At 56.0% G+C, this 25,245-nt stretch overlaps 1 protein-coding gene across 3 annotated transcripts in view; it reads left to right on the forward strand.

Moving 5' to 3' along the window:
* The window catches only part of LOC115648900, a 46,682-nt gene that overhangs the window by 9,091 nt on the left and 12,346 nt on the right, over window positions 1-25,245 (forward strand). The window contains exons 3-25 of one of the 3 annotated variants that reach the window (XM_030557215.1): window positions 2,275-2,436; window positions 3,865-3,996; window positions 4,239-4,430; window positions 5,669-5,752; window positions 7,330-7,448; window positions 7,599-7,713; window positions 8,605-8,691; window positions 9,193-9,308; window positions 10,323-10,470; window positions 11,156-11,265; window positions 11,660-11,750; window positions 11,900-12,049; window positions 12,420-12,557; window positions 13,226-13,482; window positions 13,903-14,026; window positions 14,363-14,557; window positions 14,970-15,125; window positions 16,324-16,544; window positions 17,471-17,648; window positions 18,150-18,308; window positions 19,035-19,448; window positions 19,969-20,088; window positions 22,433-24,295. In XM_030557215.1, coding sequence (XP_030413075.1) covers window positions 2,275-2,436; window positions 3,865-3,996; window positions 4,239-4,430; window positions 5,669-5,752; window positions 7,330-7,448; window positions 7,599-7,713; window positions 8,605-8,691; window positions 9,193-9,308; window positions 10,323-10,470; window positions 11,156-11,265; window positions 11,660-11,750; window positions 11,900-12,049; window positions 12,420-12,557; window positions 13,226-13,482; window positions 13,903-14,026; window positions 14,363-14,557; window positions 14,970-15,125; window positions 16,324-16,544; window positions 17,471-17,648; window positions 18,150-18,308; window positions 19,035-19,448; window positions 19,969-20,088; window positions 22,433-24,295 — 5,331 coding nt within the window. The remainder of the gene's footprint in view (window positions 1-2,274; window positions 2,437-3,864; window positions 3,997-4,238; window positions 4,431-5,668; window positions 5,753-7,329; window positions 7,449-7,598; window positions 7,714-8,604; window positions 8,692-9,192; window positions 9,309-10,322; window positions 10,471-11,155; window positions 11,266-11,659; window positions 11,751-11,899; window positions 12,050-12,419; window positions 12,558-13,225; window positions 13,483-13,902; window positions 14,027-14,362; window positions 14,558-14,969; window positions 15,126-16,323; window positions 16,545-17,470; window positions 17,649-18,149; window positions 18,309-19,034; window positions 19,449-19,968; window positions 20,089-22,432; window positions 24,296-25,245) is intronic. The other 2 variants (XM_030557214.1, XM_030557216.1) reach the window with 2 other exon arrangements.

The following is a 25,245-nucleotide window of genomic DNA, read 5'->3' on the forward strand; positions in this document are numbered from 1 at the left end:
GGCTGAGTGCAGTTGACACAATGCTGGTTGCTCCCTGTGCTCGGTGGGAGGAGTAGAGGGAAACTTCCAAGATAACTCTGTGCTTTGATGTTGTGCTTGAGGGCTAGGGGTTGGGGCCAGGCTTGAGAAGGAGGAGGAGGCAGCTGGGGAGTGGGGGGAGGAATGGGGATGCAGAGAGAGTGCAACAAATGTCTGAGCTCCTCACAGAAATATTCAGTTTCACTAAAATCAGCTACTTACCAGAGGACTGAAGAGCAGCACATGTTGTCCCTGGCTCTACATAGGAAGAAGGGTGATGCTGGGAATTACAGCCTGTCTGATTGCCATCGCATGTGATAAACTAATTGAAATGATGATTAAAAATAGGAATTATAAACCACATATCTAATCATGGGGACTAACCAGCATGGTTTCTGCTGAGGAGAATACGATCTATCAGAACTTTTTGAACATGTCAATAAAACAGTGGATAAAGGCGAAGTGGTTAACATAAGTTATATGGACTTCCAAAAAGCCTTTGATTAAGTCCTGCACAGGAGGCTATTAAGAAAACTATGTAACCACGAGGCAAGAGGCAAAATACCATCAGAGATCACAGACTGGCGGAGACAGAAAACAGAGAGTCAGAATAACTGGTTGAAGGTTAGCAGTGAGGTGAGCCAAGGCTCCAGACTGAGACCAGTGCTGTTTGACAGATGTGTTCATCTGGAAAAGGGAGTGAGTCGGGAAGTGGGAACATCTGCAGCTAGCACAAAATTATTTAAGTTAGTCAAGTCCAGTGAAGAGTGTGAGGAACTTCAGAGGGATCTAACCAAGCTAGGTAAATGGGCATCACGATGGTGGGTGAGAGTGAGTGGTGACAAATACAAGTAATGCACGTTGGAGGGAATAGTTTGAACTACTCATACACCTTACAGGGCATAGGTGCTGGAAGTAAGGGTGTGGGGGGTCCTGCCTTGAAACGATTTCCATCATATCCAGGGTTTACAGCTTGGTTTGATGGCTGTCAGCACCCCCACTATACAAATTGTTCTAGAACCCCTGTTACAGGGTTCTAAATTAACTGTGTCAGCTCAGGGAAAAGACCTGAGCATCACTGAGGACAGCTCAATAAAGACCTCTGCTCAGTAGGGAGCTGCTGTCCAAAAAGGGAACCAATGTTCAGATGCATGAGGAATGGGATGGAGGAATGTCATTGTACAAATCTGTATTATGCCTGTTCTGCTCATCCCTCTCACAAAGAAACTAGACGAAATAGAGATGGGCCATAAGATTGATTAGAGACCTGGAAACACTTCAGAGTGAAGAGAGATTGAAAAGATTGGCATTGTTTATTTTAGAGAGGAGAGAAATAAGATGGGACGTGATCAAAGGATACAAGCTAATGAAGTGTAGAGAAAGTAGGTCACTCTGTTCATAACACTAGAATAGGGAGCATCCAGTGAATTTGAAAGGTGGTATGTTTGAAACGAACCAAAGTAAACCCCTCTTCATGCAGTGCACAATTGGGCTGTGGAACTCATTCCCACTAGATACTATTGAAGTCCAAAGCCAAGAACTTAGCAGGATTCAACAAAGACTGGAGATTTATCTGGAGAATGAGAATGTCCAGAGATACAACAATAGGGATTTTTAAGAGAGAGAATGTTTTGGAAGGATTGTGAACTCTTCTGCTTCTAGACGTAAGCCAACTTCTAACTGATGGGTCTTAGGGGAAAACTTTTCACAGGAGCAGGTTCTCTTACAACTCCCTACTGTAGGGTTTCTTTCACTTTCCTTTGAAGCATGGGCTACTGGCAACTGTCCGAGACCCTACCTGGATGTAGCTCAGAGCTGATCCAGTAAAGCAATTCCTGTGTAACATAAGGGAGAGGAAATGTACTGAACTAAGAGGAAGCAAATGGAGATGGTTGCATTTTACATTGTCTGTCTATTTAGATTGCAAACTTTTTGCAGCATGGATTGTGCCTAGGACTAGCCGAGTGCAGAGACCCATGTGTGTTTGTGATGCCACGACAAATTCTGTGAACAACAAGTGACTTCGGTCTCAGAAAAACACAGGACTAGAAACTCAGCTGGTGTAAATCATTGAAGTCAGTGAGCCAGATCCTCAGCTGGAGTGTCTTGGCAAAGAGCTATTGAAGCCAATGGATAGTATTTAATGTTTGTGGGAACAAACCAGGCTGCCATCCCCTTTCATGTGTGTGTTTGGGTTGGCTCAGGTTTCCACCCCAGGTAAGTGCACTAAGTCTTTCCATTCTTTGACTCCCTTAGGTTTCAGGATGCCATGCACCAGCCCCCTGGAAGGAAAGTGTCAAGAACAAGGAGCCAAGTGGAGTGGCTGGGCTGAAAACTGGCATCCGAAGCAGTGCAGGGCAGGCAAATGTCCCTGACCAGAGCCTTCTCGTAGTCCAGTTCAACCGAGAGATAATGCAGGTAGAGTCCAGGGATCCCTGGAGGAAGGTCTGGGAGCAGGGAGCTCAGTGAATGTCTGGTTAATGGAGCAGTTGCCCAGGATGCTGCCCCACCACGGTGTGCTTCTACTTTGGGGATGGTGGGTTTGGCCCCTGGGAGGAGCAGTGGTGGTAGGAGAAAGCATCTTCCTTCCAGCTCCAGTGGAGGAATGAAGCAGGGATGTGTTCATGGCCGGAAGCCTTTCATCTGAGCAGCAGGAGTGTGAGGGGGAGTGAACGCTCAGCCCAAGCGAAGCCATTGTTGTGGCATAACGTCATATTTGGCTGCCTTTCTCCAGGCCGTCTGCCCTAGGGAGCGTGGGTCAGCCTGCATAGGGGCCCAGTTCTCTTCCCCCACCCCGCAGCAGCAGAGGCAGCACAGGAAAAGGGGTCACAAAGAAGGGGTGTCTCTGTCTGCTCTGCAGGGGGATGGTGGGACAGCCGGGGGAGAGGGAATGAAAGGAGAACAGACTCCTCACACAGCGGGTAGAGAGATTGCCTGTGAGGCCTGCCCGCCTGGCTACATCCTCTCCACTCAGCCTGCAAAGGGCCTTGGCTGCCAGGCGAGGGGGACGCGGCCCAGCCAGACTGCAGGGCTCTCCAGAGGCAGCCAGAAATTCTGGGCTTTAGCATTTCAGTCTCCTTCTCCCAGGGGCTGTGCCCAGAGCCCCATTCCAGGGGACCCGCGAGTGCAGGTTAGACCAGTGGCTCTCAAACTTTTGTACTGGTGACCCCTTTCACACAGCATGCCTCTGAGTGCGACCCCCCTTATAAATTAAAAATACTTTATATATGTTTAATACCATTATAAATGCTGGAGGCAAAGCAGAGTTTGGGGTGGAGGCTGACAGCTTGCGACCCCCCCCATGTGAGAGAACCCCCAGTGTGAGAACCCCTGAGTTAGACTGTTCTTGTTCTGACAAATCAGGAACTCCTGTGCCAGGTCAGCCCAATGGACCCATCTCCCCTATATCCCCACCTGCACCACCTGAGACCAACAGGACATCTAGCCCAGTATTCCCTGCTGCCTGCTACCCCAGCTCAGACCAATGGGCCGTCTCCCAGTCATGCCAGGTCATCAGACCAATGGCCCCAAGTATCCCGGTTCTAGGAGATAGGTATATCTCCAATTATTTTAAGGGGGGAGGGATAACTCAGTGGTTTGAGCATTGGCCTGCTTAAACCCAGGGTCGTGAGTTCAATCCTTGAGGGGTGCCATTTAGGGATCTGGGGTAAAAAAACTGTCTGGAGATTAGTCGTGCTCTGAGCAGGGGGTTGGACTAGATGACCTTCTCAGGTCCCTTCGAACCCTGATATTCTATGATTCTAACTCCTGGAAGAAGTGGCTAAGTGCCATCCCCAGGCCTGTTTCAGTGGCATTCCCAGATCAGCCCTCCTCCGTGTGTTCCAGGCCGAGAGCTGGGTGCGAGGGAAGCTGCGGGATCTGAAGGATGGCTGCAATATCCAGGACTGGGAACGAGTGGCACAGACCCTGCAAAGAGACATGAGGGATTTTGAGAACACACTGATCAAACTGAACCAGGTATGGTGGGGGCTCCAGAACAGACCCACTCCCATTCCAGCCTCCTCCACAGCAATCCCCTGGCATCCAGCCTGAATCCTGCTTGAACTGACCCAATTGGGTCCGTGCTGTCCTCTCCTGCACCCAGGCAGTGCCTGGCTATCCCTGTATCTTTGGGCTCCTCCATGCCCAGTCAGCAGGCCAGTGGATTCAAGGCTTAGGTTCTCTGAGCTGCTTCCCTTCCCTTCCCTTCCTCTCCCCAGATGGGTGAGCAGCTCATGGGCCAGCCCAGCCCCAGTGTGGAGATTGTCAGGAGGCAGCTGCTGGCCCTAAAGGAGCAGTGGCAGCTGCTGAAGCAGACAGCCGGGAATCAAAGCAAAGCGCTGGGTGGGCTGCGGAACCTACAGGAGTTCAACAGGAGAGCAGAGCAGCTGGAGGCTTGGATCAGGCAGAAGGTATGGGGAGTGGGAGAGCAGGCTGAATGGGACCTCATCAGCCATCTCCTGACTGCCTGGTGATGCATTAGGAATGTGCCCTGCCCCCCTGCAATGTCTAGGGGGCCCTGCCCCTGCAGTGGTGTCTCTGAGCCTTGCCACTGACTCTGCCAAAGGTTTGGCCCTTGAGCAGAGACCTGCCACTTGGAAAGGGTAGGGCAGCACCCCAGGGCCCAGGATGGGATTGTAGGGTGCGGGGAGGTGAGGCCAGGACCTTAACAGGGAAACTCTGCCCACATATCTACACCAGCAACACCATCACAGGACCTAACCAGATCAGCCACACCATCACCGGTTCATTCACCTGCACATCCACCAATGTAATATACGCCATTATATGCCAGCAATGCCCCTCTGCTATGTACATCGGCCAAACTGGACAGTCGCTACGGAAAAGGATAAACAGACACAAATCAGATATTAGGAATGGCAATATACAAAAACCTGTAGGAGAACACTTCAACCTCCCTGGCCACACTATAGCAAGACCTTAAGGTGGCCATCCTGCAGCAAAAAAACTTCAGGACCACACTTCAAAGAGAAACTGCTGAGCTTCAGTTCATTTGCAAATTTGACACCATCAGCTCAGGATTAAACAAAGACTGTGAATGGCTTGCCAATTACAGAACCAGTTTCTCCTCCCTTGGTTTTCACACCTCAACTGCTAGAACAGGGCCTCATCCTCCCTGACTGAACTACCTCATTATCTCTAGCTTGCCTGCATATATATACCTGCCCCTGGAAATTTCCACTACATGCATCTGATGAAGTGGGTATTCACCCACGAAAGCTCATGCTCCAAAACATCTGTTAGTCTATAAGGTGCCACAGGACTCTTTGCTGCTTTTTAGGTTAAAAATGGTATCGTCATACTCTCAGCCTGTAGGCAAATTGCATTTGCCATGGCAACCAGGAGCTAGCTGCCTGTGTAACATAGAGCATGGCTGAGATCACCCCTGGACAGGGTGGTGGTGCTCCAGGGCATTTATCCCTGTTACAGAAGGGGAAACTGAGGCCAAGAGGGGAAGGGACTTGCCCAAGTTCACACAGTGAGCTGGGAGTGGGACCCAGGAGTGCTGACTCCCAGTTGCCCTGCCCTCATCCTAGACCTCCTGCTTCAGGTTCAGTCTGAGGCCGTTTCTCTCTAGATCTCTTGGCTTCCTCTTCCCTCTCTATGTTCTAACCCCCATCTGTCCCAGGAAGAGAAGCCTGTGCTGACTGCTCTTCTGCAAGAGAGCATGGACAAGATCCAGCTCACCCGCCGCATCCTTGACTTAAAACAGGTGAGAGTCCCTCCCCTTGCCTGGCTTGGGCTTGGCCCCTGTCACTCCACTCCCAGGGGATGTCAGCTAAAGCTCGGCCCCCAGGGGACACCTCAGACTTCCCAGCCAGTGCTCCATCTCAGCTCCTCACTGGCTTAATGTTCTAGCCAGAGCAATGACTGATTGACCTGGGGTGAGCCAGGAACATCTGGGTAACACCCAGCTATCCTTTGGGGAGGCCTCTGCATGTTCACACTGTTGAGCCTAGCGCCCCCTGGTGCCACAAGCATCAGAATGCTTTTTGAAGCCATGTCCATCAGACACAGAGTCCATTGTGCTGGGGCACCCAGACTCAGCTGGACAGTGGTTCCTGCCCAAGTCTCTCAGCAGCCAGTGCTGGAGCATCTGGAATGGAGCACATAGACTTTAAGGCCTGAAGGGACCGTCATTATCACCTACCCTGACCTCCTGCACCCTGCAGGCCACAGAACCTCTCCCACCCACTCCTATAACAGACTCATAACCTCTGGCTGAGTTACTGAAGCCCGCAAATCACAGTTTAAAGACTTCAAGTTACAGAGAACCCACCATTTACACTAGTTTAAACCTGCAAGTGACCTGTGCCCCATGCTGCAGAGGAAGGCAAAATATCCCCTGGGGTTTCTGCCAATCTGACCTGGAGTAAAATTCCTTCCTGACCCCAAAATGTTGATCAGTTAGACCCTGAGCATGTGGGTAAGACCCCCAGCCAAACACCTAGGAAAGAATTCTCTGTAGTAACTCAGAGCCTTCCCCAGTTAGTGTCCCATCACCTACAATTGGAGATATTTGCTGCTAGCAGTCACAGATCAGCTATATGCCATTTGTGACCCAGTAGGGAGTGAGGCGGATTGACCTGGGAATGTTGTCTAGTTTTACTGAGACTGTCTGTATTGGGGATGGGAGAGCAGGGGATGACTATTTGAGGGAGGATACCTGAGCCTGTAACCTGAGTCAGGAGGGGGGTGACAAAAGTGGAGAGGGAGAGGGGAGTGAGTCAGCTTCGGGGGGGCGTTCTTTCAGTTTTGGGCTAGCTGGGAAGATGCAGGGAACCCCAAGTCTGGGGTCTAAGCTCCTTGCCCCCCAGAGGGACCTGGCTGAAGGGTCCTGGTTGTACCTACAAGCTCTGCTTGGGACTATGTTCCTGTCATCTAATAAACCTTCCATTCTACTGGCTGGCTGAGAGTCACGGTGAATCTCAGGAACTGAGGGTGCAGGGCCCTGACTCCCGCACACTCCGGGACACCATTGTAGGCAGTCCCATCACACCATCCCCTCCATAAACTTATCAAGTTCAGCCTTGAAGCCAGTTAGTTTTTTAACCCCCACTGCTCCCCTCGGAAGGCAGTTCCAGAACTTCACCCCTCTGGTGGGTAGAAACCTTTGCCTAATTTCAAGCCTAAGCTTGTTGATGGCCAGTTTAAATCCATTTGTTCTTGTATCCACATTGGCGCTTAACTGGAGCTGGAGCCAAGAGCTGATCTCTCCTGTGGGGACTGGCTAGTTGTGCTGGGCCAGGGGAGTTGGTGGGATTTCTCTCTTTCTCTGTCTGAGCCCAGGAGGAGCAGCAGTTCCAGGGCCTGCATGAGGAGATGAACAGCCTGGCCCAGAAGCTGGAGAAGCACGGCAAGAGTGAGAGCAGGAGCATCTCTGCCCGGCGCAAGCACCTCAATAAAATGTGAGTGGGGAGGAGTCACAGCCGCCTGGGGGCTGCAGGGCTGGGCACAGGGAGGTCTTGACCTGTGAGTCACGTGACTGTGGGAATGACGGGGGAGGCTGCACCAGACAGCACAATCTGCAATAGCCTCCTCCTGCTTTCTCTGTCCAGGTGGCTGCGGCTCCAGGGGACCCTGAAGGAACATCATGAGACCCTGCAGCTGGCCCTGGAGGTAGCTGCCTTCCTCCAGCAAGCGGACACGCTCCTCAGAGCCATCCACGCCAAGGTACCGCTGAGGGCTCAGAGCAGAATCAGCTCCGGCCCCATCAATGGTTTGAGGGGCCCTGGGTGCCAGGATGGGAAGTTCTCTACACTAGGCTATCGGGCAGTTTGAAGAAAAGCCCACTCCTCTCTCAGCCCTTGCACCTGAGCTAGCACAGGGCTGGGGAGGGTGTGAAAGGAGTATTCTCCCCACCAGGAAGCCGGGGAGAAAGCCCCTTGCTTTGCTCTACAGCTGCCCTCAGCCAGCCCCTGAGCATCTTGATGTGTTGTTTCTGCTCCTTCATGGCCACCAGCTCTGCAGCTGCAGGCAGGATATTAAGGGAGTTAAGGAGGGAGAAGGGGACCCCCAACGCAGCATAGAGGAAAAGAGCTTGGCTCTCCTGGCCAGTAAGAGTGTGAGCCACCCCACTGCCTGTGCCCTATCCCTATCAGGCACTGGGAACTGAGCGGAGGTGAGGACTCTCCCCAGCCCCAGGGTGTGAGCGGAGCCCAAAGTGAGGAGGCCATGGGGGGGCCTGATGAGGGAATATCACACTCAGGCTCTTCTTCCGTGGGGGCTGTCTGTACTCCCAGGAAATGATGGACATTCCCTAGTACCTCTAGAAAGGTGACATTCTGGGGACTCCCTGCTCTAGGGCTGAGTCACCAGCTCCCCTGCTGCTATGGAGTGGCCTCCCCCCTCAGCCAGACCCCTGAGTAACATCATTGCTGGTGCTTAGAGGGGTGATGGCCCCTGTCATTGGGGAGCAGGATTGGAGAAGGGGACTCCTGTGTGACATGGGGTGGAGGCTAGGATCACTCAGAGGGATCCAAATGGCACAGAGACACTGCAGAGAGCAGGGCCCTGTCCCCACCTTCCCCTAAGGGGTACAATGGCTGCTTCTTCTTTTTGCAGTGGAGGAACCTCTGTGGCGTGGGGAAGCAGGGAGACCTCGAGTCCAGCCGGGACCGAGATGTCAGGGATATTGCCAGCCAGGTCATGGTAAGTGTTGGCATTGCGCTGTCCCATACTCACCTGAAATGTCTCACCTGAGAGGCAAGGCATACTGCGCGTGCCCTGATGGGATATCTCCCCCCACCACCCGGCTTGGACATGGGCGTTACAGCCCCTAGCAGGGTGTGGCATGGGCAGAATGGCCTGGAGTCAAACCCTCATCTGGCTGAACTGCCAGTATCAAGGGGTTTGGCATATGTCATGCCCTGAATCCTCTGTAATGGGGGTGGCTGCATCCAGGGCTGCCTTCAGCTGCCCAGACTGGCATCTCAGAGGGCCTGGATCTTGGGCAGGATTTGGGGTGTGGAGAGGTGGGATCAGTGGGAGGGCTTGTTGGAAGGGAGCTGGGACCCTGTATCCTGCTGTTCACCTGCCCCTGAGGGCTAACCCAGCATTCCCGAGGTAGCCTCTGTGCTCAGCTCTGGTCTCTGGAGGGGCACCCTCAGCCAGCCCCATTAGCTCACTTCATGCCCCCTCTCGCTCCTCCAGATGTTGGATGTGACCGTGTCCCAGCTCATCAGCCTCCATCCCAGCCTGGCAGCACGAGTCCTGCACAAACACCGAGATGTCAAGGAGAGCTGGGCCCAGCTTCAGCAGGTGCTGAGGTACAGCAGAGCCTCATAGCCACACATCCACCAGCATCACCCCTAAACACAGAGCAAGCCCAGGGCTGAATTTAGCAACGCATGTGCGTTCACAGGGGCCACTTGTTGCCCATTCCTGCCTCAAGACATGGTGAGCAGAAGGGCATGTGACTTGAGGTATGAGGGAGCCAGGACTCCTGGGTTCTGTTCCCAGCTCTGCACTGGACTCATTGTGTGGTCCTGGAGGGCAGGTCCACGCCCTGCTCTGTGCCTCAGTGTCCTCTTCTGTACACTGGGAAGAATGCTCCAGACCCCTTTGTTACAGGGGTGCAGGCTGCTTTGGTGGGAGGAGGCTCCGAGGGTAGATAGAGTGACCTATGAGATGCACCAGAGTAACCTCTGCCCTTTGAGCTATTATTTGATTAACTTAGAGAGCGGGCTGCTTGAATGTCTCAGCCAATCACAGGAGAGCGTAGCCAGAAACAGGCAGGGTGGCTTTGGGTTTAGACACTTGTTGGTTCCTGAGTGGCTGAAGTTGCTCTTCCCCGAGCTACAGAATCTGAATCCATGGCCATGGCTGATTCCCACAAACTTGGTGGTGTGGGAAAGGCGTTGGCTTCACCCATTCTACGGATACGTTCAAATCTGAGCTGCCCGCCATTGGGCAAGGGGTCGCTGGAGTTTCAGCTGTGGGAAACAAGAGCTGGACTTTCCAAAGAGCTCAGCTCCCATTACACAGGTAAGGTCAGGCCATTGGGAGCTGCTGGGTGTACAGTGCTTCTGAAAATCTGGCCCCACATCTCCATCATCTGCTGGATTCCCCCCTATTGGGGGTCCCCACACCTGGTTGGAGCGGAGTCCTTGCGGCAGAACCCACATTAGCTATTGGCTGCAGTGAGCCAGACTCTGCTCCTGAGTCAACCCCAGAGGACTCACGGGGCCAGGACAGCTTAGGACTCTCTTCCCCATTCGCTCTCCTCTTGCCTCTCACTCCCCTCCCCTCCCATTGTCCCGTATTTGCTCCCCATCTCCCAGGAACGAGACGTCACCATTGTTGGCCCTGGTGAGCAGTTTGCCGATGGGAGAGACTGATGCTCTGAGTCCCGAGCAGACAGAAGCCGGCAGCGGGGGAGTTGCAGGGAGGGAAGCTGGAGACAAACGGAAGAGAGTCCCATTAAGTGTGGTGAGTATGGTAGCTGGGGCCCCTCCTTTTCGCCAGCCCTCCCCTTCCCTGCAACAAGAGCAGCCGAACTAGAGCCACTTCCCTTAGACACCCAGCACACAGGAAAAGAGCTTGAGCCCGTGAACCCTAAGTGACAGCTGCGTGACCCCCTTGCCAAACCTTGGGACCCCCTCTATGAACACTGAGTGACAAGCATGTGACCACGTAAACCTGAAACCTGTGTGCAGTGCCCCAGGTGACCTGCGTGTGGCTCTGAACACTGGCCTGTGGGATGGTCTGGGAGTGCTCTATGGGCCGCACCTCTGCATACACCTGCCCCTTCATGGACCCTCCACATGGCTCAGATCCCCTCTCCCAATACACCTTTGCCCAGGCCAGCTTAGCACATGTTTCTGTGTGTCTCTCTGGGCTCTGACCTGTGCCAGTCTGTGATGTCGCCCTGGCACCTGGAATTCTAGAGAGGTGGCACAACTGCACCCGTCCCACTCACAGCCCCAGGGACCTGTCACCAGGCTTTGCTTGGGACCCCGTGCTCCTCCCAGGAGTGCCCTGTGTTTGGTGGCAGAGGAGTAGGTGGTAGGTCTGGCATGGCGGGAGGCTGAGTTGGCTCTGTTGATCCCCATTCCTCTGCGTGGTGTTAGTTGAGGGAGAAATCGGATCCTGGGAGGCTCCTGTTGTGTCCTAGGTGCAGAAGGACTTTGAAGGGAGTGTGACAGAGCGTGTGAGAGACGAGGAGGGAAGCCTGAGCTTGCCAGGAGAGCCGGCCACCCCTGGCTGCCACAGCAACAGTAAGAGGTACTGACTTGGCAGGCCGCTCCAAAGAATGGGGTCCAGGGGCGGGGTATAAGCCAAGTATTCCTTAGGAGGCGAGAGTGGAGTGGGGACCTAGAGCATTTGCTGGGCTAGGCCTGTTCCTTAGCTGTAAGAATCCATCCCCAGTTCCAGAACCTAGTCCCCAGAAGGGGCATAGCGGGCAGGGAAGGACATGGCACCTGGGGTTTCCCTGGCACAGGCAGCTGCCCCCATGCTCTGAACCTGTGGAGCCCCCAAGGTGTGGATACCAGCCCCTGCCCTGCAGCTGTAGCTGAGGGCTCTGTGTGGTATGAGGCTGCCCTGGTCCTTTGGCGTAGCTTGCGGAGGGCCCTGTGGTAGGAGAGAAACTGTCCATGACTCTGCCTCTCTCCTGCAGGAGGAGGAAACCCCCAGGACAGTCAGACACTGTGCGGGGCCCACCCCAGCAGGAGGCCCAGCTGCAGGACTTCTGTCAGGCTGCTAATGCGGTAACGTCTCCAATGAGCCAAGGCGCGTCCCAGCCCCTGTCCCCGGGTCCCAGCGCCGGGTGTTCCCCTGTGTGTCTCCCCCTCTGCTCGCAGTTCCCCCACCCCTCAGCTGGCAGTAATGTGCTGTTTCTCCCCGTGGTGCGCGGCAGGCCGTGTCCCGGCTGAGGGAGAATGTGAGTCTCAGCATCCGGCTGAGCCAGATGGAGGACGCAGAGAGCCTGGAGGCCGCACAGACCCAGCAGGCTGCACTGCAGCAGGAGATCCTGTGCAACAGCTCCAGCATCGAGGCCCTGCGCCTGGTGAGCACCAACTGTGGGGCACGTGCTGTGTGGGACTGGGAGTCCCCCATACAACTCGCTGCTGGGGAGGCAGAGGGGGCACCATGCTGATGGCATCCCCAGCGGCAGGTGTTTTGTGTGACTGGGGGATAACACTGGGTTCTCACGCCAGGCACTTGGGGTGCCAGGAGGAGTTTCCTCTCCACTGCCTTCTGGGGAGGGATGGGAGTGGGCAGTGAGATCCATGCCCCCGTTGTGGCCAGGGTCAGGGGGGCGGGGAAGGGCAGATCCCCATCCTTAGCATGTGCCTCATTCTCAGGCCCCTCTAAGGGATCGCGGAGCAGGACGCCCAGGTGGGCGTCACCTAACAATGTGTGTCTGTGTCCCACAGGAAGGGCAGAAGCTGCTGTGTGGCAGCTATGGAGGGAGACCTCAGGTGGAAGGCATCCTCCAGGAGCTGGAAGGGCTGTGGGCGGAGCTGCAGAGGATGCACCGGGAGAACGATGCAGTGCTGAGGAAGATTGATAAGGTGCGTGGTGCCATCTGTCTCTGCCAGGCACGAGCCTGTAGCAGACATTGAGGGAAGTGAGCAGGGCAGGAAGGGGGTGCACCTGGGACACAGGGACAGACCTAATGCAGGCACTGGTGGACAAGGGTCGCTGTGGGTCCCCACAAGGGTCGCTGTGGCCATTCTCTGGGCTGTGCTGGTACAGGGGCCATCTCGAGCCTCAGCTGCAGCCCCCTGCAAAGGAGTTCCCCTGGGGAGTGTCAGCAGGGTGGGGGGTGATGGCCCTGGCCGGCCTCCCCCAGAGATCAGCCAGCCCAGTGCCACACACACTACCTAGGACAGGTCCCCTGTGGCGCCAGCTCAGGAAGTCTCTGCTCCTTCAGCTGGATTTGGCACTGCAGTGGCCTCAGTGCTGCACAGCCAGGACTGCCCCTGCTCTGTCTGAGATGCCTGTAGGTGGGCAACCAGGTGCTGTTTGTGCTGCAGGATGGAGAGCACTGTGAAGCTCCATGGAAACGTGCTGCCCTGGATGGGATAGACAGTGCTGGGTCACACCAAACTGGGCTTCCCTGCAATGTGATGCCACGGCGCCCACAGGAGCTTTCGTTCCTGCCCACCTTGAGGCTGGGGCACAGGGGGATCTGGCCTGGGAGGTCCTGTCTGTCCCACTCTCCAATCTCTTCCTGCAGGTTCTGCAGTTGGTGGGAGAGCTGGATGGGGCTGAGCACTGGCTGCAGGGGGTGGTGAGCTCACTGTCGGAGACAGCCACCATGAGGAGCCCAGAGGAGCTCCGCAGGGATCTCCAGGAGATCAGCTGCTTGGAGAACCAGGTCCTGTTGTGGGGCATCAAGCTCCAAGCCCTGCGGGAGGAGATGGGGAGAGAGCCCTCTGCGGAGCATGTGATGGCTGGGAAGATTCAGAGCAAGGTGGAGAAGGTGGAAGAGAAGTGAGTCCTAGGGAGACAGGACTGGGAACCGGACTGGGGGGAGTGTCAGGCTATAGGAGTGGGAGGTAGTGTCAGGGGATGTGAGGAAGAGATGGTGTTGGAGGGGTGTGAGGGGATTCCCTGCTCTGGGGAGGAAGTGGCATCAGAGAAGTGAGAGGGGATCTCCTGAGGGCAGCCTTGGGGAATTGGAGGGGACAGTGGTGTTAGAGAGGTGGGAGAGCTCCAATGGGACAAATTAGGGGGATGAGAGGAGATGGCTGTGTCAGAGGAGTGGGAGCCCCCAGGGGGAAGCATTGGGGAATGGCAACACTCGAGGATTGGGAGGGGATTTCCCTGCAGTGGTTAGCATCAGGAGTAGGAGCCCCCTGTGGCACTGCCTCTCCTTGTGCCCCTGTCCCACTGCTGTGTTTGCTGTGCCAGGTTGGGGTGCGTGCGAGCAGCTCTGCAGCGGCGGGCAGAGGACCTGCGCGATTCCCTGGTGCTGTCTGAGTTTCTGCAGAACGTGCAGCAGGAGGAGGTGCTGAGCCAGAGAAACAGCACACTGGTGAGGAGTGAGTGGGGATGGGCCTGGACTCGGGCCCCCACTGGGAATCCCATCCCTGATTGTCAGTCTGGGTAGGGGGGTCAGGTCAGGGGTGGGGATAACTGGAACCCCTCGCTTTCCAGCATCACCCCCAGCAGCTGCCAGTGTCTGCTCTGAGGTGGGGGAGGCACAGTGGCCACTGACCTTGATCCTGGCTGGGGAATGGTTGAGACCAGCAACCCTGAGCGCATGGTGAGGAGGCTCCACCGGACCCCTCGCCAGCCAGGTGGTGCCGGAGTCACCCCATGTGTCCCGGTCTCTCTCTAAAGCCCCAGTGTCCCTGTGTGTTTGCTTTAGCCAGGGACCAGCAGGCTGGGCTCCCAGGAGCCTGTGCACCTCCCCTTGGCCCAGGCTGGGCAGCAGCTGAGCTGTGAGGACATGAGCAGCCCCCTGGGTGAGTTGCAGGAGGCTGTGGAGATGCTGAACGATGTGGTGAAGGAGCGGGAGCGAGTCATGGAGGCAGCAGCTGAGACTGAGAGTCTGGAGCATCTGGTAAGGGACCTGGCATGGGGAGCCTTTGACAGAGGAGGAGGGGGTAACACCCCACTAGTAGCCATGCAGAGCACAGCTGGCTTAGTCAGAGGTGAGAGCAGGACAGTAGAGTCTGACTGACTGGAGGGCTCCTTTGCATAGTGCCAGCCTGAGAGAGTAGGGTCTAGTGGTTAGAGCAGGTGGCTGGGAGCCATGACTCCTGGGTCCTATACCTGTCCCTAGGAGGGGAGTATGTTCTAGTGATTAGAGCAGGGGATTGGGGCCAAGGCTGAGGCAGCTGATGCTAGTGCTGAACAGTTATCCCTATTCCTCCTTTGCGCCCTGCAGCTGACTAGCCCCATGAAACTCCCAGGACCATCTCTGAAGGGAGCTCAGCTCACACTGAGGTTCACCTCGCTTTTCTCTCTCTCAGCTGGTCAGAGTCTCCCCACGTATGGAGGCCATTCGATGCAGGGCAGAGGGTCTGGCCCGTGATATCACCCGAGTGGAGAGGGGCTTTGCCACAGTGAAGAGCGAGCTGGACCTGCAGGGGCTGCAGGGGCTGCTGAGCCAGCAGCAGGAGATAGAGGTGAGTCCCACAGACTGCACCGCTCTGACTTGCCATGGTGAAGTGGAGTCACCAGCGGCCTCTACTAGCTTCCTGGGAGCCTTGCAGTGCCCTGCCTTTGCCAGCCATGTTGGAGGTAGGGGTTACTAAGGGTGTCAGGAGTAGAGACAAGGTCACCTTAGGGAGACTCTAGCCCTCAGGCCCAAGAGCCATAAGCCCTGGCCCTTTGCGGAGGGCTCGCTGGAATTTTCCAGCTGACTCTAGGCCTCTGCTATCAACTCCCCCTGTGGCCAGGCAGGGACAGGGGAAGGGATTGCGTCAGCCCCTGTGTGCCAAGGTCTGGCTGCCAACAACTCACACATCTTTCCACTCTGCATCGCCATAGAGGGAACCAGCTCCATGCAGAGCAGAGCAGAACTGTCTGCTGGGAAACCGGGATCTCCCTTCACCCTGCTGCTCCCCCACCCCTTGCTCCCCACAGAGCAGAGCTCCCCTATGACCCCATCCCTGCTCCCTCACCCCCCGCTCCCCCGCTCCCCCATTCCCTGCTCCCCCACCCCCTGCACCCCACAGAGCACAGCTCCTCCTGTGTCCCAACAGCCTGCTCCCCACCCCCTGCTCTTCTGCTCCCCCATCCCCTGCTCCCCCACCCCCTGCACCCCACAGAGCACAGATCCCCTGTGCCCCTAAAGCCTCCTCCCCATCCCCTGCTCCGTCATGCCCTGCACCCCTCAGAGCACAGCTCCCCACAGAGCATATGTCCTCCTGCACTTCCATCCCCTGTCACACAGGAGAGACGATAAAGCAGAGACTGCTCCCATGGCCAGGGGCTCAGTGCTCTGAGCTATATGTAGGAGGACCAGGTGTGGGTCTTAACTCTCTACACAGCAATGCTGAAGGGATTCAGCCTGGTGGCCTAGTGACTAATGTCCGCCCCTGCCATGCAGGGGGCCTGGGTTTGGGTCCCATCTCCAGGTGCCGGCACCTGAGGGAGTTAGCCCGGTGCTTTGCCCTGCCATGTTGATCCCCACCCCTGATCTTTTTCCTCAAGTGGTAGGGGAAGGAAACACCTTGGCAAGCCAACCAGGCAGGCTTGGTCCCCTCCTGTCTTCAGGCAGAGGGGCAGAAACACACTCCCCCATGGGGAAGGGAGCCGCGAGCCCCCTGCTGAGAGGGTCTCTTTCAAGTGTTCAGAGTCCTTTTGTCTTGTGTCCCCTAGTTCAATGTGTCCGAGGCGCTGGAGGGGGACATGGAGGAGCTGGAGAAGGCAGTCATCCACCTGGAAAAGCTCTGCCCCGCTCGAATGCATGACATGGGCCCGGAGATCCAGGGGACGCTGCAGGCCTGGGAGGAGCTGCGGAAGCTGGTGCTGGAGAACAAGGGCCATGTGCAGCGGGCCGGTCGGCTGCAGCAGTTCTTCGGGGATTACTTAGCCATGATGTAAGTGGCTGCAGCCTGCAGGGCACCCTCCCTTCCAACTGCCTTTGTGATCCAGCCAGCCTTGCCTGGAAAGCTGGGAGCCAGGGAGGACAGCCTGAGGGCTGGTGCTCAGCTTGGGGTTCACAAGTGTCCGGCAGTCATTGCTCTGTGGGGAGCAGGCTGGGGAGGTGCAAGGGGAGCTGAAATAGCTCCCTGGGGAAAGTCAGGTGTCCACAGAAACCCAGGATGTTTGCCGCTCTCCTATCGCTCCCCAGGCTTCCCCACCGTCTCCTGGCCCTTGCCTTCCCCTTCCTCTCATATTTTCCCTCAGCCTGCAGCCCTCATGTTCTCCCTCCCTCTGCCCCCTCACACCTTCCTGGGTTCACCACAGAGCCTGACGGTGCCCATCATCCCCGAAGGCAGCCTGGCTGTAGTCCTGGTGAGAACTATGGGTGACTGTCTGTACTTGGGAAGCCGGAGTGCCACTAGCACAGCTGTAGGGAAATGGCAGTGGGCAGCCTGTGGTTTCAGTCGCACTGCGAGGAATGGGAGGCGGTGGCAGAAAGTCACAGGAAAGCTGCAGGAGTCCATGGGAAGCTTTAACAACACACTAAGTGCCACAACAGTCGCAGTAGCATCCTGCTAGGTGGCAGCTCTGTTCATCCCTCAGCCTGGGGGGAAACTCCCTGTGGAGACTGAGTTAGAGCACGGCTGTTTTCTCTGCCTTCCTTGCTCGCCATTCACTGAAGGGATGTTCTCTGGATAGTGGGACTTAGTGGAGAATCAAACTCTGGCTTGAAGATCCGGCTCAGCCTGTGGCCCGGAGGGAGTTCCCCACCTGTGCCCTCCTAGGAAGGGGTGGGGAGAGGGGAGGAGAGCGGTCGGCAGCTGTATTCCCAACAGTCTTCCCAGTGGCTCGTTATGGCCCTGCCCCCTTGTTTCTGCAGCTCCTGGACAGAGGACACAAGGGCTCAGATCTTTTCAGAGAGCGTGAGTGCTCATGGGCTTCCGGAGACTCAGTGGGAAGAGCTGGATGGGAAAATTGAGGCCAAGTTCAAGGAGTTTGAGGAGCTGGCGGCCACAGGGCAGACGCTGGTGTCCGAGGAGCACTACCTGAGTGAGACGGTAAGCAGGAGGTGGACTGGGGGATGCTTCACAAGCTCCCCATTGAAAACCCTTGGGGCTGAGCCTGGTACAGGGCAGATGCAACCTGCGGGGTCATCAGAGAGAAGAGTCGTGGACACAGTGCCCAGCCAAACCATTAGCTTATGGGAGCCCAGTGAGAGAGACTTATCAACAAGCCATTCAATGCTCAGGAGGAGCCAGCCTCAACCGCCCACCTCACCAGGGGCAATCAGACCATCCTGCTGCTGGGGTGGTTACCCACGTGATGGATACTGAACACAGACCTGCTGGGGCTCAGCTTTCTTCCCAGACCTGGCCCCAAAGGGCCCATTATGAAGTTGCTCCTGAAGAAAGCACCAGTCCCTGACGAAGGGTTCTCAGCATCCCACGCTCCCCATTGGCTTCTCTGTCCCCAGTCCCAGGCTGAAGTTGTGTTTGGGGAGCAGAGGAGGGGAGCTTAAGTTCTCACGGGAGCACTCGGCATCTTTGCTCTCCCCTTAGATAAAGGAACGCCTGGAGGAGCTGCAGAGCATGCTGGGATGGGTGCTGGTGCGCTGGCGAGCACAGAAACACCACTGGGATGCTGAGAACAAGAGTGATGGCAAAAAGGGCCAAGACGATCCCCTGGACTCTGCGCTGAGTGTGTCCCCCAGCTGCCAAGTGAGTCTGTAGCTGCTGTGGGACAGTTTGTGAGCAGGGATGGGTCAGGCCAGTGTTTGCTCAGCCCAGCTGAGGGGCATCTCTCAGCACAATGAAAGATATCTACACGGTCAGCATGGGGCAGGAGCAGATACACAGGCATTGTGTCCACCAGGGCAAAAATCAGGGAGACTCACATAAACCATGGTGGCTGTTTCCATCTGGAGAGTCTCGGGGAAGCTGTACACCACAGGCCTGATAGAGGAAGGATGGGCTAGTGGTTAAGGCAGAGGACCAGCAGTCAGGGCTCTTGGGTTCTAGCCCTGGCATTGCTAGTCACTCTGCAGGCTTGAGTGACTCCCCGCCCTGCTCTGTGCCTCAGTTACCCCACCTGCAATGCAGGGATAATGCTCCTGATCCACCTCCCTAAGTGAGGGGGAGGGGCTGTGAAGCTGAATTAATAAATGCCTGTAAAGCACTTGGAGATCTGTGCATCCAGACTGCCTTTGGCATCCAGTGCTGTCATATAAGAGCGTGAGAGTCCCAGGGTTCCTGCATGGGGAGGCCACCAAATCCCACTGTGCACCCATAGTGTAGAGAGGTGCAGGAGGGGGCACAGCAGAGAGGGTATGGGGGGAGGAGGAACCAGATGTAGGGCAGGGGTGTATGGTGGCCCAGTGGAGGGAAAGGAGGTGTGCAGGCCATCCCCACAACCCCACCTCTTCATCATCTTCTGTTGCTTCCCAGGACCCATGCACCCAAGCAGCTGTGCCCGAAGCAGATGGCATCCTGGGCCCTAACACTTCTAAAGGGCCTCAGCCCACATTGTGCTCCCTCACCCCACTGCAGGGGCCCAAGACACAGCTCCAGAGTCAAGAGAGAGAAGTGGCCTCTCTTTCTGCCCCATCTATCCCAGATCCACTCCAAGGGCTGGAGCAGAGCTGGGAAGATCCTGGTGACTCCACCCCACTGGAGGTGGAAACCCCCAAGGAGACTCTAGTTCTGGATTCCTCAGAGATCCCAGTGCTGCTGGTGCCGCAGCCTGGGCCCAGCAGCCTGGGCGGGACAGTCAACTTGATCTTGAGTATTGGCAAGAAGGGGGAGAAGAAGCTGCAGCTGGCGCAGCCTGGAGGGATGCTGGGGGAAGAGTCCCTGCACAGGGTAGGTGATGCCACACTGGTGGGACACGGCTTTGCAGGGCTGCTAGCTTGTGCTGTGCACAGCGGGCTTGGTGCGAGGGGAGACAGGAGAGACCATGTTTCTCGATAGAGCTGCCTGGGTGAGCCTTGCCCTAGGGCAGAGCTTGTCCAACTGCAGGTGAATTCAGGGCTGTGGCTTTGTAGGGCTTGGAAACTGCCAGGTGCACTTGGAAGGGCATGGCAGAGTGGAGGTGTTTTCGGGTGAACCCAGACCCCAGGGGCTGAGGTTGAGCAGCAGAGAGCTCAGGAGATTCTCAGATGACTCAAGAGCAAAGCAGGTGGACCCTCTGGACTAGGGAGCCCCAGCCCTGGCACCCCTGCCACTCAGGATGGCAGATACAGAACAAGTTCCCTTGGATTTCAAGCAGGGGGCTGGCCTTTAGCACCGTGGCACCTCTCCTCCCCTCCTCCTCCTCGCTGTAACAGGCCACCTGCGCTCCTCCCTCAATTTTCTTTTTGTGTCTCTCTTTCCCCACACTCAGCTCCCTGGCACTAAACCCTCAGGCTGTAAAACCTTTTGGAAGCGTTGCCAGGGGCTTTTAGGAAACACTTTGGGTAGTTTAAAGCGAAAGAAAAAGCCGTCTCGCCGGCCCATGGAAGAGGTAACGTCCCAGAGGCTGCATGCCGGGCACAGTGGCTGCATGGCATGAGCTTGCCCTATACTAACGCACCGTCCCATCCCTGCGAGTCCCTCTGTGTCCTCTCTCTGATACCGCTCCTGGTCCGCCTTGGCTCCCTGCCGAGAGGCCAGGCTATGGCTCATCCCCCTGTTAGAAGGGCTGCAGCAGTGGAGGGAGTGGACAGGGAGGGCACCCTGCTATCCTGATAACCCAGCCACGAGAAATGGCCTCCCGAGGGCTGCCTGGTGTCACAGTACTCCGCAGAATGAGATCAGTGCACCAGCTGGCCCCGGGGGCTAGGGAATGGGCTACTGGGCCTCTCACCTCTTGGACTGTTGCTGTCTGGCCCTCTTGGTAAGTGGTTTCCATCTGCTGGCTGTTGGGAGGGAAATGAGCCGGAAGGTCTCAGTCCAGTCGTCAGGGGGCAGCTCTCCAAACCCACAGTCCAGCTGGTGGTTCCTGTCACCAGCCTGAGCAGACAGGCCAAGACCTGAATGTGCTAGGGAGTCCTGGAGCAGACTGGTGGAGGGAGGGTGTGTTGCATGAGCCAGGCCTGTCCTGGGGATACCTGGAGGGCTTCAGGGCTGTGAGGCAGGCACTATTACTGGTGCTGCTTTCACACAGAATTGTGTTTGTTTAATGCTCCCTATCTTGTGCATTTCTATCCTGGGGGAGTTGTCAGGAGCTCTTGAAATCAGCAATAATCCAGCGCAGAGAAGCTGACCAGGTCCCTGTGTGCAGCATCTTTGGACAGTCACAGGCATGGGGCAGGTGCTCGGGTCTGAGGTAGGCTTAGGGCTTGGTGCTACGTGAGCTGGGCTGGAGCTTGGAAGCAGAGCTGTGACCTGACCAGGGCCCCTACAGGAATAGTTCATTCACCTGGACAAGACAGGAATAGAGAGCCAGCTAGAAGACTTGGGGATAGTAGGCAGCACCCAGCCTTGAATTCAGGGAAGTGCTGATCCATTCCCCCCGCCACAGGAGGATGGAGGTCTTTGCCAGCATCCTCTCCCAGCCTCAGGCTGCACAGACCTGCTAAAGGATCTGCCCGTTTCAGTGGGAAAGGCCAGGAAGCACTGTGAGCATGGAAGAGGGGGAGGTGTCTTAGAGCAGGGCTGTCCAACTTACGGCCCGTGGGCTGTACACAGCCAACCCGAACATTTCATAAGGCCCATGGCCAGTTTGAACACAATATATTAATGGCCGGTTCATTAGCATTTTGTCATCATGTTTATATCATTTTAGTTTACACAGGTGTATATATAGACAATACTGTACTTAGAAACACATACAAAACAAGCTCAACTTAAAATATAAATCAATACAGGTGAATTTAAATTTTATTAAAATACGTAGAATGTTTTTAACCCACACCAGGTTGTGGATAGGTTTCTGTGGCCCTCTTGTGTAATAAGGGTGAGAAGCACTGGCTTAGAAAAAGAAACAGGCACCTTTGCTAAGTGGTGGGGAACGCAGGGACAGAGCAAGTCCCAAGTGTTCAGAGTCCTCCCACTTGGCACAAACAGGAAGGAGTGAAATCCTAGAATCGGGGCACCAGCAGTGACTGAGTCTCTTTTGCTAGATGGGCTCCAGCCAGCAAAGGGTACAGGGAGGGGATCTGTGCTGTTTGAACGATGCAGCCAGCCTCTGCTATACTGGCGCAGCCAGAGGGCATGTGGGGTTCTGCACCACAGCCTGCAACTGCTAGCCTCTGTAATATGAAGGGGCAGCCTACTATACTACATCTCCCAGGATATCAACCCACTGAGCTCCCTGGAAGCATTGCATGCTGGGATCTGCAGTCCCTCCAAAAACATGACAGGTGATGGGGGCACAATTAGGAGCATCCCAGCTGGTGAGTTGGCCAGTGCAGCTAGCATGACCAGACAGCAAGTGAAAAATCGGGATTGGGGGTGGGGGGTAATAGGAGCCTATATTAAACAAATCCCCCAATATCGGGACTGCCCCTATAAAATTGAGACATCTGGTCACCCGAAGTGCAGCCCCTATTAAGGCATCATTGGGTTAGCCCTGCACTAGAACAGGATTGTGGGAGCTGGTCCCCCACAATGAAGCCAAGTGACTGTGACATCCTGGAATGTGTCTTGGGCTGCCTGACCCAGCTGGCCACTGTGTGATGAGAATGAGGCTTACTGTGATGTGTGACTGACAGCTGGGCAGGAGGAGCTATGTGCTAGTGCATGCCATTAAGGACCCAGCACATGAGTGAGTCCAGGGCTGTGCCCACCCAGGCAGGTGTGGGCACTAGTGACTTGGAGCGGTTGAACGGTGGGTCTCACGTCTCCCTCACCCTTGTGTTTCCCAGGTGAGCACCTATCTGCATGTGAAAGAGAAAGAGAGGGATCGAGATGCCACCTGCAGGAGCTCGACCATGCCACAGCCAGCCAAGCGTGCGCCCACCGTAGCCCATGCTTCCCTGGTCCCAAGCCCCAGGCCTGAGGCTGCCTTCCACACCCTGCCCAAGATCAGCTCCAGCTCCCTCCTCAGCAGCCTGAAGAGAAAGGGTCAGGCAAAGGCAGAGGATGCTAAGCTGTTCATGCCGCAGGGCATCATGGGAGCAGGTCCCAGCAGGCTGCGGCCTTTGCTGGAGGAGAAGCACAATCCCAGCAACACTTGGCCTCCCAAGTGCAGCAGTGGGAAGAAGTTCGGAGGGAGGCCTCCGAGCCCCAGGCTCGGGCAGCTGTTGGACCTTGTGAAGAACCCGCTGGGGAGAGCCATTGAGGAAGAATGTGGCATTGTCAGGGCGGCATCTGGTGGCCCCAAAGCTGAATTCCTGAGCCAAGCCTGGGGGTCCAGCAATTCCCAGCTGGCGGCGGCGAAGAGTGCTTGCCGGCACCTTTCCCTGGGGTCTGTGTTGAGCTTGGAGTTGCCGAAGGACCTGGGTCTCCTTGGTAACGTCCAGGACGCCATTAAAGTAGCGCAGAAGGAGGTGCCAGGAAGGGAGGAGGTGAGGCAGGATGGTGGGGTGATTCTGTGGGACACCAGTGGGGCAGAAAGGGAGGCGAATGGGGCCAGCCCGCAGAAGGAAACGCTGAAGCAGCCGCTGGCCACATGCCAAAGGCCCAGAGGGCCAAGGGATGCTTTCAGGAAGGCTCCTCAAAGTGAGGGAGGCACCTGGTTCGAAGAGGTGAGCTTCAACCCAAGCTACCGCAGGCCAAAGGTGCACGGCGTTGGTGCCGCTCCCTGTGGGGAGAAGAGATGGACTCCCAGGAGCCAGGGCAGTGGCAGTGATGATTTCCTGGACTTCAGACTGAACCGGCTCTCCCGCATCAGCGTGCTGCACGAGCAGATTGGGCGCGAGTGGGACAAGCTGGCGGCCACACTGGGCACGTCCAGCAGCGCAAAGGCTGAGAAGACGGCAGGCTTCAGACCCAGACTCGGAGAAGCAACAAAGGCGGAGCTCAGGACTTCTCCCACTAAGCACACGAGTGGTGCCGGAAGGGCCCCCAGCACAGCCAAACCAGAGCATCCCGCAGTGAATGGCAAGCTAAGGGAAGATCCCCCAGAGCATTGTCTAGAGCCTGCGCCCTTCCAGGAGGCTGTGGAGGAAAGCCTCATGGCATGCTCTGGACAGTGTACAAACCTACCGATCCTGCTATCTGTGTCTGAGTGCCAGCTCAGTGCCCAGCCGCATGGCCTGGCGTCAGCAGGGTTAGACGGCCAGGGCCTGGCTCCAGACAGAAGGGTGGCCATATCAGGGCTGTCCAAAGGGGCAAAGCTCTCAGGCTCAGCTGAGGTTTGCCACCCCGACCACGAGTTGTTTGAAGAAGAGGAGGAGGAGCTGCAGGCCATCTGGAGGAACGTGGAGGGGCGCAACAGGCAGAGCCCCTGTGCAAACACTGATGTCCCCCCCACATCAGGGAACAAGGCAGACAAGGCACAGAGCCCAGAGGTTTCCAGTGGAAGACTGATCCTAACATCAGCGAATAACATGCTGGTGGCCAAGTTCACCCTTCCCACCTCCACCCAACTCCTTCAGAGCCCAGACGGGGAAAGAGGCACCAGTGACGGGCACGGTAGTGAGGGCAGCCCACGCAGGTTCTGGGCGTCCTTGTCCTGTCAAGCCGATCCCTGTGGGGCAAAGGAGGCTGCATCCGTTGGATCAGTGGAGAGCACCTGCCCACAGAGCCAGCAGACGCATCAGGAAGAGAACAGAGATGTTGGCAAGGTTAGTGAGCTTTGTGTCCTGTTCCATAGGGGTTGGGGGAGACCTCCCAGAAGCTGTACTGTCTTTTTCACATGCTCTCAGGCACTGCAGTGATGGGGCCAGATACCTACAGATTCCCTGCTTTATCCCAAGCCTCTGAGCCACAATTGGCCTGGCTAACCTGCTCCTGCACTGGCCACAAAGGATCACTCGTGAGCAGCACGTGGGGCTTAGCTGGATGTCCAAACACCATCTCCAGCCTGTGCCAAGGCGCAAAACCAGACCTCCCCCACAGCCATCAGCAGGGTCAAACTCATGCGTTTCAGTACCAAAATCACCTCTCCTGCCACTGGAGTTGAAGCAGTAATTCTGTTATCTGGAAGTCAGTAGCAGGCTGAGTTAGGTGCAGAGACTGGCCACTAGAGGGAGATGTGATCCCATGCTCTAACCCAGTGGATCTCAACCTTTTGTACTAGTGACCCCTTTCGCACAGCAAGCCTCTGAGTGCGACCCCCCCTTATAAATTAAAACACTTTTTAATATATTTAACACCATTATAAATGCAGGAGGCAAAGCAGGGTTTGGAGTGGAGGCTGACAGCTCATGACCCCCCATGTAATAACCCCATGACTCCGAGGGGTCTCAACCCCGGGTTTGAGAACCCCTGCTCTAAGCCAGTGGCTCTCAACCTTTCCAGACTACTGGACCCCTTTCAGGAGGCTGATTTGTCTTGTGTACCCCCAAGTTTCACCTCACTTAAAAACTACTTGTTTACAGAATCAGATATCAAAACAGAAAAGTGTCCTAGCACACTAGTACTGAAAAATAGCTTACTTTCTCATTGTTACCATATTGTTATAAAATAAATCGACTGGAGTTTATACTGCACTTACATTTCAGTGTATAATATACAGAGCAGTATAAACAAGTCATTTCCTGTATGAAATTTTAGTTTGTACTGACTTTGCTAG

This window comes from Gopherus evgoodei, chromosome 3 (genome assembly GCF_007399415.2).
Source record: "Gopherus evgoodei ecotype Sinaloan lineage chromosome 3, rGopEvg1_v1.p, whole genome shotgun sequence".
Taxonomy (NCBI): Eukaryota; Metazoa; Chordata; order Testudines; family Testudinidae; genus Gopherus; species Gopherus evgoodei.